Raw genomic sequence first — 11,370 nt, 5'->3', positions numbered from 1 at the left:
GTCTGAGGATGAAAAGCAGTACTTAAGTTCACCTTTGAACCCAAACATTTTTGGAATGACCTCCAAAACTGTGCAGTAAATTGTGCACCCCTATCTAATATAATCGAAACAGGGACTCCATGAAGTCTTACCACCTCATGAGTATATAACCTGGCATAATCCTCTACTGAATGGGTAGTCTTTACCGGCAAAAAGTGGGCTGATTTGTCATTTTGTCGACAATCACCCAAATAGAATCATGTTGTCTGCGAGACCTTGGTAAACTTGTGATGAAATCCATATTGATCATCTCCCACTTCCATTCTGAAAGTTCTATATTCTGAGCCAAACCACTGGGGCTTTGGTGCTCAACTTTCACTTGTTGGCAATTTGGACACTTAGCAACAAATTCTGCAATGCCCTTCTTCATGCTATTCCACCAATAAACCTCTCTCAAATCACGATACATCTTTGTGGAACCCGGATGAATGGAATATCTGGAGCTATGAGCCTCCTCCATGATCCTTTCTTGGAGTCCATCCACCATTGGTACACACAATCTACCTTGATATCTTAGTATGCCATCTCCCCCTTGTTTAAAAGAAAATACTTTTTGTTTATGAACATTTGCCTTCAATTCAAGCAAAATAGGGTCTTGGTCTTGGTCTTGCTTGCCTTTTACTTCTGACACTAATGATGATTCAGCCCTTTTCATCACCACTATTCCTCCTTTTATGGAGTTCATGAGTCGGACTCCTAAGAGTGCAAGCCTATGCACATCGTTTGCTAACTCTCTCTTTTCTTCCTCAACATGGGCGGTACTACCCATAGACAACCTGCTCAAGGCATCAGCAAAAACATTAGCCTTACCTGGGTGATAAAGAATACTCATGTCATAATCTTTGAGTAACTCTAACCACCTCCTTTATGAGATTAAGCTCATTCTGACAAAACACATACTGAAGACTCTTGTGATCGGTGAACACATCCACAAGCACACCATAGAGATAATGGCGCCATATTTTCAAAGCCAATACTATGATGGTCAATTCTAGATCGTGGATTGGGTAATTCTTCTCGTGAACTTTCAACTGTCTGGAGGTATAAGCTATAACTTTTCCATTCTACATTAATACACAACCCAAGCCAACTCTAGATGCATCACAATACACCACAAAATCTTGAGTGCCTTCTAGTAAGGTCAAAACTGGGGCAGTAGTCAACCTTTTCTTCAATTCATGAAAGCTTTTCTCACAAACTTCAGACCATTGAAACTTAATTGTCTTCTGAGTCAATTTGGTCAAAGGGGACGAAATAGACGAGAACCCCTCTACGAACCTTCTATAATATCCAGCCAAGCCCAAGAAACTCCTAATATCAGTTGGTGATGTGGGTCTAGGCCAATTATACACTGCCTCCATTTTCTGAGTATCAACTTTAATTCCATCACCGGAAACTATGTGGCCCAAGAAAACCACAGACTCAAGCCAAAAATCACATTTCGAGAACTTAACATACAACTCCTTATCTTTCAAAGTCTGAAGAACTATTCTGAGATGACTAGCATGATCTTCTTCATTCCTTGAATAGATTAGTATGTCATCAATGAAGACAATAACAAACATATCTAAATAAGGTTTGAAGACTCTATTCATAAGGTCCATGAACGTTGCGGGTGCATTAGTCAAACCAAAGGACATGACTAAAAACTCATAATGACCATAACGGGTCCTGAATGATGTCTTTGGGATATCGCATTCCCTTACTCTTAACTGATGGTAGTCTGATCTGAGATCTATCTTAGAGAAATATGAAGCACCCTGAAGCTGATCGAAAAGATCATCAATCCTTGGAAGAGAATACTTGTTCTTGATGGTAACCTTGTTCAACTGATGGTAATCTATACACATCCTAAGGGAACCATCTTTCTTTCTTACAAATAAGATCGGAGCTTCCCAAGGTGAGACACTTGGTCGAATAAATCCCTTATCTAATAGATCCTTTAACTGCTCTTTTAACTCTTTCAACTTTGCTAGTGCCATTCTATATGGAGGAATAGATATAGGACGAGTATCTGGAAGAAGATCTATTCCGAAGTCTATCTCTCTCTCAGGAGGGACTCCGGGAAGATCATCTGGAAAGACTTCTGGAAACTCTTTTACTACTGGAACTGACTGAATAAGAGGTACTTGAACACTTGAGTCATTAACTCAGACTAAGTGATAGATACACCCCTTAGAAACTAACTTTCTTGCCTTAAGGTATGAAATGAAACGATCCTTAGGCACTGCTGAACTGTTTTTCCACTCTAAGACTTGCTCATTTGGAAACTGAAACTTGACTACTCGAGTTCTACAATCAACTGAGGCATAACATGCATAAATCTAGTCCATACCAAGAATGATATCAAAATCTACCATGTATAACTCAATTAAATAAGCCATGGTACTCTTGTGATTGACAGAAATGGGACAGTCACGATAGACTCTCTCTGCTAGAATACTCACCAACAGGCGTAGAGACACTGAATGGTTCACTAAGTTGCTCAGGAATAACATCAAAATTCATAGCAATATATGGAGTTACAAAAGAAAAACTCATTCCTGGGTCTAGCAAAGCATAAACAGTAAAGTCATAGAGTTGGATCATACCAGTGACAACATCTGGCGAATCCTCTTGCTCTTGGCGACTGTTGATAGCATATAAGTGGTTTGTTCCTCCGCCAGTACTAGAAGTTGCCCCTCTAGGTGCAATTCTGTCTAGTGGAGCAACTGAAGAAGACTGGGCTCTATTGCCCCCATTACCATTTCCCTGCTTGTTCTTTGGACACTCTCGCATGAAATGCCTAGTCTGACCACACTTGAAACAACCAGTGGAGCCCTCATGACAAATACTTGAGTGGTTCCTACCACACTTGGCGCATGCGGGAGGCTTACTACCCCCTTGTGCCACACTACCCTGAGAATAAGCAGGCTTAGCTCTGAAGTTCTGATTATTTTACTCACCTTTGTTCTTAGGTGTAGGTGCACTAGCAGATGATGGAGCATGTCCCTTCTGTTTCTGTTGGAAAGATGACCGGTTGGCACTACTCTTCTGCTGCCCGGACTCATTCCCTGCTTGGCTCTCTTGTTCTTAAACTCTTCTGTATCCCTTAGCTTCTCTTCCTCAACCTACTGCACATATACCATTAACCTCGATATATCCATGTCCCCAATTATCATTGCAACCCTACCTTCTTTACTCGACAGATAAGACAGCCCAACAACAAACAAGCTCATTCTACTCCTCATGTCCGCAACCATCTCAGGAGCATAACGGGATAGTTGGGTGAACTTCAACCCATACTCATGAACACTTAGCGACTCCTATTTAAGGGTAAGAAATTCTCGTACCTTATCCTCATTCAGTTCTCGGGGAAAGAAACCCCCCAAGAAAGCCTCCTCAAAATAGGCCCAACTCGCAGGTGGTGCATCCTCATCTCTACCCTCTTTCCACTGATCAAACCAGGTCCTAGCAACATTCTTCAATTGATATGCAGCTAGTTCAACCCGCTCCGCATTAGCAACATGCATAACCTCAAATACCTTCTTAAGTTCATCAACAAAGTTCTCTGGGTCCTCATAAGGGCTTGAACCATTGAAAGTTGGAGGATTCATCCTTAAGAAATCACGAATCCTTGAAGTATCAGCCTCATTCAGTCTAGCTCCTCTTTGCTACCCAGCCTGGTTAGTCATATCCTGGCTTAGCATCCTGATTGCTTCCCTGAATTCAATATTGGTAACTTCTCCTTGGGGTTGCACTTCAGGTGCATTTGGTAAATCTTGTTCCTCAACATTGCTTCTAGCATGACGACCTCTGACAGCTCTTTGTGGAGGCATGATTATCTGAAAACACGCGAAAGCACGAATTAGAAGGAAACTTTTTAGAGATCAAACTCTAACGCACGAAATGAGTGAGAAAGAAGTGAGAAACTTTCCTAAATGTTGCAGCCTCCTAATTATAGATGTGGTGTGCTTCTCACTGATAAATAGGACTCTACACACACGACTTCATAGACTCCCTATGACTCTTAAACTCTGTGCTCTGATCCCAAGTTTGTCACGCCCCGAGTCTACACACCGGACGCGGTTGGCACTCGAAGACCACTGTTGGCGCCAAGCGAAACCTTGGCCTGGTTTACTGAACTCAATGAAAGACAATATTCATACTTCTAATGATAAATAACACTTAACTGAACAGAATAATAAAATAACTAAGAATGTTTAAAGGTCAAACATTCAACTTGGCCAAAAGTGGCAACCCAAGTCTGAACAATAAGAAATGATAATGAAAAGACTCACATGACTAACATCTAACTGTGTATTAAACCTCTAAAACAATTGAGATGGATGTTGGGACAACCCACAACATCATAATGAACTAACTAGAAAGCGGTGAAAATAGATCCTTCGGAAAGCAAGGAGGCTCATCGACTGACTCTGAACTGCTCATTGGATCAACGGTGCGTTAGAATGCCGATCCTAGTTACCTGTGTCTGCATCATAAGACGATGCAGGCCAACTGGCATAAGTACATTGAATGTATGAGTATGCGAGTTGGAATGCTAAAACAACATAGGCTTGGAAGGGAATCTTTACGTTGGCTCTTCTCAACTCATGAATACTTAACTGAACTCATTTTAATATAAAGCAGTTTAAAACAAGTGCAATATATACAAAATCTGTTTAAAAACATGATGTTAACTCTGTGTATATATGAGGATGCAACATAACTCTGAAATGTATGTAAAAATACAATAAACTGATGTATATAAAAATACAATAACTTATGTGGGAGTTTCTCTAATAGACAACCATCACATAAGAGCTATAGTGATGATACAACGATCTACCTCACGTTGCTAGCGCATCCTATACCCGGCCAGAGGTATAGGACCTGAACTACTAAGTGGATCCACTAGTCAATTGTGAAAAGGGTTCATCTAAAAATTATGACCATTTTCTACCCATGGTGGCTACATGATTTTTATGGAGACGTGAGTTATCTGAACTCATGCTCGCCCTGAGTTCAGTGCTCAATCTACTCCCAAAATATACTAGCTCTTATGTTTTTTTTAAAAAACATACTTCTTTTGTGATTTGAGATTAGTGCTCAAAAACATAGCTCAAAGGCTATCTTGGAAATCAAAGTTTCCCCTCTAGCTTCATTTAGAAAGCGATTGCTCTTTTCTGAAAACTAGCCCGAAGGTTCTTTGGAAATCTTAGTTTCCGTTCTTATTTAAATGTGAAAACATTTTAAATCTCTTTGGAAATACTTTGTCCCCATATACTTTTGAAGAAATGAATTTCAACTTTACTCTTCACAGAAATCAAAATGTAAGTCTTAAAACAAGGTTAATACGTTTGCAAAAGACTTTTGGAAAACTTTATGAACTTCTCTTAACTTTGATCTTAACTGCTCTTGACTTTACTCTTAACTGGTCCTTGAATTGAAGTATGGATTCAAGGATTGGGATTTGTGATAGGAAAGGTCTCATGATGTTTAGGAGTGATTTAGACAGCAAAACATTAGAAAAGTCAGGAAAACACCGTCTTGGAACAAGTCCGCGATGCGGATATGTTTCTAAATAAATGGTCGCGAAATTAAATTTGAGACAGAGGAGTCCGCGCTCTCTCCGTGACGCGGAGGAAATTTTTATACACAGAGGGAGCAAGTCCGCGACGCGGACCTGGGTGCCAGATCACTCTCGACTTTTTCCTTCTCCGATTTACAACCCCAATTCACCTAAAGTCGACCATTATTCTCAAATTCATTTTAGATTTTGATACCCAGCATATGTACTCAAGAACCTCATTCAAAACAACTCTAAAACTCAACGTAAAGATCTTAGAAACTCTTCAATTCAGCCCAATTGAAGAACAACATTCAAATTCAAGAATACATGTCAAGAACATCAACTTTCAAACTCTTTTAGGACGAATTTCGCTGAACTAAACATGTTTGGCGCGTGGGTGAATGAACCCAACGCTATGAAAGACTCACATACCTTGTAAGATGAATTCCTTGGCGAATCCACAACCAAAATTGATCGTTCTTGGCGAACCTTGAGCTTTTCCTCTCCTTTCTCCTCTTTTCTATTTTTTCCAAGCCCTAGCGTGAATTTCCAATTGACTAGACTGATATCATTCTGATTTGACCCCTTAATTAATTCACTAAAACAAATTAAATTAATTGGGTAAGGAAAAGACTAATCTACCCTTCAAAATTCCGAATTAGACTTTCCTTAACCGCACAACCCAACTTCCAAAGGGGATAACTCACTCATACAAACTCAGAATCATGCAAACTCGGCAGCGTTGGAAAGATCACTCCAAGAGATTTCCAACCATAACTGGAAGTACACCTAACTCACCCGGAGCTAGGAGTTATGGCCATTTGAAGTTGACCAAAATTCAACTTTCCATAACTTAAACAAATTTTCCAGATTTTCATTCTTTCCAAAAATGGCTATTTCCAATTATTAGCTTCTTCCTAGTTATTTCAAATTGCGAGATGTTACACCAGATTAAAGCAGTTTATGTCAATACTTGAAGGTGAAAAATAGTTGAAAAAAGTATTTAAAAAAATAAAAAAAAGCTTTTAGAAAAGAATTATAGTTTGTTCAAGTTAGAATTTTGAGTAGTACAAGTGGTTATTTACAAAAGTTTCTTAGTTATTAAAAGATGTAGATTCAGAGGAAAGTAATGGAGAATTAGATTTAGTTTCTATTGAAGATTAATAATTTGATGATTACCACATTGGGAAAACAAGTTTTGTGGTAAGTTTTTATTATGTTAAAATAAGTGCTTTCCTCATCATTTAGCAAATGACTTCACCACTCTCTTGATCTGTATTCTTGTTGGTGGAGCATCAACCTTCCTCTTAGTTTTACCTTTTATGCATTTATATACAACTAGAGGAGATAGTCCAGTCTCTTTACATTCCACAACTGCATTTTTATCACTATTTTCATCTTCATTGTCTATGAATTCTAAATCACTAGTTTCGGTGCTATTTGTTAAAAATTAGTGCATCTTAGAGTTTTCTTTTACTGTTTTACTTCTACAGTTTACTAAGTCAAATAACCGTTCCTATATTTTAGGAATGATGATCAGATTAGTTATTTATTAGGCTAGGAGTCTTATTTGTTAGAGTTATTGTAGGGGTTAGAAGTTAATGCTTATTTTATATATAACTCTAAGTGCCCGCTGTAAAAGAACAGAACTTCAATTCAAGCAAAATAAAGTTCTTCTATGTTCCATTTCCTGTTCAACTGCTGCATTTGTTCTTTCTTTTCTCTGTGTGTGCTTTTGTTTTATGGTATCAAGAGCCAGGTTATTGGCTTGAACGTTGTTTCCTTCTTCTTGTCTATCAAGTTTGTTAAGTCTTGTTGGAGGAGATTGAAAGTTGCAGAGAAAAAGTTTGTGCAGTATTGAGTCGGCAAATGAGGGAAATAGTTCAAATGCACAGTTTGGTGTCGAGAAGCTTGTAGGGACAAACTACAAGTACTGGGGAATGTGTATGGAGGCTTACCTTCAAGGTGAAGACCTATGTGATCTTATTGCTGGTGCTGAAGTAGAAATTCCAGCAAATACTCCAAAAAATTCAGAACTACGGAGAAAATAGATCAAATGTGGTAAAACACTCTTTGCTTTGAGAACATCAATTGGAAAAGAGCTCATCAATCATGTACGTGATGTTAGTTCACCAAAAGAAGTCTGGGAAATACTTGAGAGATTGTTTACTAAAAAGAGCACGGCTAGGCTGCAATTGCTGGAAAATAGATTGGCAATCCTAACACAGGGAGGCATGTCTATTTCTGAATATTTCTTGCGAGTTAAAGATATTTGTGCTGAAATTTCAGAATTAGATCCTAATGAGAAGATTTGTGAAGCAAGATTGCGACGATTTCTTATTCGAGGATTGAAGAAGGAGTATAATTCGTTCGTCACCTCCATCGAGGGCTGGAAAAAACAACCTTCAGTTGAAGAATTTAAAATTTTGCTTTCCAACCAAGAGCCATTGGCAAAGCAAATGGCAAGAAGCCTTGAACCATATGCAACTCTCTTTTCAAGGGAAAAGAATGAAAATAAAAACACATCATTGAAAGAAGGAACAATGAAAAAGAATCAAATGGTGAAAAAGCTACTGGTGACAACTTTAATGATAGGAAGTGTTATAGATGCGGTAAAATTGGACACATCAAGAAATATTGTAGAGTGAAGCTCTCAAAAGCAAATATTGCAAGTGAAAATGATGGAAATGAGAAACTCAAATAGGAGCAGTGCTTCACTATTGAGGTTACTGAGCAGAGGAACGATGATGTTGTACTCGTTCAAGCTCTCTACAATAATGATAGCTGCAAATAAGAATGGATCCTTGATTTTGGTTGCTCACATAATGTAACCGAAAATGATTCTCTTCTTTCAGAGTTGTGTCAACACGAAAGAGAACGAGTAGTTGTTACAGAGGATAACTCGACATATCCAGTAGCTAATGAAGGAGTCTTGAAGATTGATGTTCGAGATACAGAGGCTGTCAAGTTGAGCGATGTATTTCATGCTCTAGGCTTGAAGAGAAACTTAGTTTCAGTTTCTCAAATCAATGATTCTGGAAAATATATTCTGCTTGGTCCAAATGATGTGAAGATTATGGACAATGTGAAGAATATATCTACTGATGTTGTTCTTACGGGAGAAAATAAAGGTTCGTTGTTTGTCATGGCAGTAGGGGAAGTTTATGTGAAGAAGACAAGTCGAACAGATAGCACAACAATTTGGGATGCCCAACTGGGGCACTTGGGATACCAATTGTTGCGGCAAATCTGTTCGAAGAAACTGGTGGATAGTCTACTAGCTTTATAGAATATTCATGAAGATGTAGTTTGTCAAGGTTGTCAATTTGGAAAATCACACCGTCTTCCATTTCAAAGATCAGCAAATCGTAGATCCTTTATGTTTGAGTTGGTTCATACAAACTTGATGGGACTAACAAAAACAACAAGTTATAGTGGTTTTCGGTATGTCATGGTACTTGTAGATGACTTCTCAAGATATACATGGGTGAAGTTCTTGAAAGAGAAGGGTGAAGCCTTGTCAAAATTTGCTGAATTTAAAACTGTCGTGGTTAAGGATTTCGAGGTAAAAATTAAATGCTTGCGTAGTGACAATGGAGGCGAATATATGCTTGATGCATTCTTTAAATACTTCTATAAGAATGGTATTTCGAGGCAAATGACATGTCCAAATACCCCCCCCCCCCACCCCCAACAAAATGGTGTTTCCGAAAGGAAAATAGCTCATCTTGTTTCTACAAGCCTTTCCTGGTTGCACGATAAGAATCTCCCTCGAGAGCTTTGGGCTGAAGCTATTCAATACACGTGTCACGTGATAAGTCATTTGCCTCCATGGCTAGGTAAAGAAAGACCCCCTTTTGAAATTCTATATCATGAAAAGCCAAATGTAAAATATTTTTGGATATTTGGTTCAACTTGTTGTGTTTATATTCCAAAAACTAACCGAACCAAACTTGATACAAAAGCAAAGAAGTGTGTCCTTGTTAGATATGATTCATATAGGAAAGGGTGGAGGTCTATGAATCCTGAAACCAAGAAACTAGTCACATCCAGAGATGTCATGTTTGACGAAATATCGTTATACCATTCTGCCCAAAAATCCAGCAATCAAGAAACTATTATTGATGGTGATCAAGAGAATTTTGAGCAGCTTCCTAAGAGCAACTTGCAGGAACCAAATAATGAAGGAAGCTCAAATTCAGGTGATGTTTAATGACAAACTGAAAGGAGGTCAACAAGGGACAAAAGACAACCAAGTTACTTCAAAGAGTATGAGGTATAGTTGAACTGCTGCTCAATTTCGTCTTGCTTCTTTACAGGAGTATTGGATGAACCATTAAGCTATTAAGAAGCCAAAGGGCATCCCAAGTGGAATGCAGCTATGCAAGAAGAAATTCATGCTTTGAACAAAAATAAGACATGGGAGTTGGTATCGAAGCCTGAGACTTGCGAGCTGATCACTTGCAAATGGGTTTATCATTTGAAGAAAAACTCGGAAGGGGTTGTCGAAAAATACAAAGCTCGGCTTGTTGCTCGTGGTTTTTCTCAAAGTAATGGATTGGATTATGATGAAACATTCAATCCAGTTGAAAAAATGGTAACTGTAAGAACAATTTTTTCTCTTGCGACATTTATGAATTAGAAGTTGTGGCAGCTTGACGTAAAGAACACTTTTCTTTATGGAGAATTGGATCGTGAAGTGTTTATGGAGCAGCCAAAAGGATACGTCTCTCTGCAGTATCTTCAACATGTTTGTCGATTAAAGAAAGCGTTGTATGGTCTTAAACAAGCACCACATGCGTGGTATGGGTAAGTTGCCCAATACTTTATCTTTTGTGGCTCTAAAGTTTTTGATACAGATTCTAGTTTATTTTTAAATCATAATCAAATGTGCACATGATGGTCTTGTTATATGTGGATGACATGATCATTATTGGAAATAATGAAGTTGAGATTTCTATGTTAAAAAATGATCTTTCAGTTCGACTTGAAATGAAGAATTTGGGGGAAGTGAGCTGTTTTCTTGGTCTGGAAATTGAAAAAACAGATCAAGGATATTTTGTTTCTCAAAAGACATATGAGAGGAAACTATTGCAGTGTTTTGGTATGGGGGAGTCGAAAGAAAAGCCAACTCCAATGGAACCACATCTCAAGATGATGAAAGCTGAAGGAAATCCATTAAAATATGCCAAAGAATTTCAGCAACTTGTTGGTAATTTAATTTATTTAACTATCACAAGACCGGAGATTTCTTATTCTGTTGGAATTGTTTCTCAGTTCATACAGTGTCCAAGAAGCTCACATCTAGATGCAGCAAGGCGAATTCTTCCTTATGTGAAGGGCTCACTAGATTATGGTCTTATGTACAAAAGACATGAGAAATTCATGTTAAATGGATTTACTGACGCGGATTGGGCTAGATATACAAATGATAGACATTCAACTTAAGAATATTGTTTCAGTACTGGTTCAACTATGGTTTCTTGGTGCAACGAGAAACAACCAGTGGTAACATTATCTAGAACTGAAGCTGAGTGCATAGCGTGACTATGGTTGCGCATGAATGTATGTGGTTAAAGAGATTAATAGGAGAGATGCTATACAAAGTTGGTTATTCTGTTCAAACTAGATGTGATAATGAAAGTGCTATCAAGCTTGAATCGAATCCAATTTTTCATGGTCGGATGAAGCACATAGAAGTTCGTCATCACTATATTCGAGAGAAAGTGCTAGAGCAAGAAGTTGTTTTGAAAGAAATTTCTACAAATGAGCAAGTC

The 11,370-nt window shown here is 38.3% G+C and overlaps 1 protein-coding gene across 1 annotated transcript; it reads left to right on the top strand.

The window, feature by feature from the left end:
• The first annotated feature begins 10,492 nt into the window (after positions 1–10,492).
• LOC107063103 (uncharacterized mitochondrial protein AtMg00810-like) lies at positions 10,493–11,041 on the top strand. Its single transcript, XM_015314551.1, has one exon. The coding sequence runs from the start codon at positions 10,493–10,495 to the stop codon at positions 11,039–11,041; it is 549 nt and encodes a 182-aa protein (XP_015170037.1).
• The last annotated feature ends 329 nt before the right edge of the window (positions 11,042–11,370 follow it).

Source organism: Solanum tuberosum, unplaced genomic scaffold (assembly GCF_000226075.1).
Source record: "Solanum tuberosum cultivar DM 1-3 516 R44 unplaced genomic scaffold, SolTub_3.0 scf00305, whole genome shotgun sequence".
In the NCBI taxonomy this organism is placed as follows: domain Eukaryota; kingdom Viridiplantae; phylum Streptophyta; class Magnoliopsida; order Solanales; family Solanaceae; genus Solanum; species Solanum tuberosum.
The sequence above is the reverse complement of the archived record's forward strand: the minus strand, read 5'-3'. Positions and strand labels throughout refer to the sequence as shown.

Bases quoted from the DNA above. Each gene is read 5' to 3' on its own strand.
- LOC107063103 (XM_015314551.1), top strand. From the start codon at position 10,493: ATGGTCTTGTTATATGTGGATGACATGATCATTATTGGAAATAATGAA.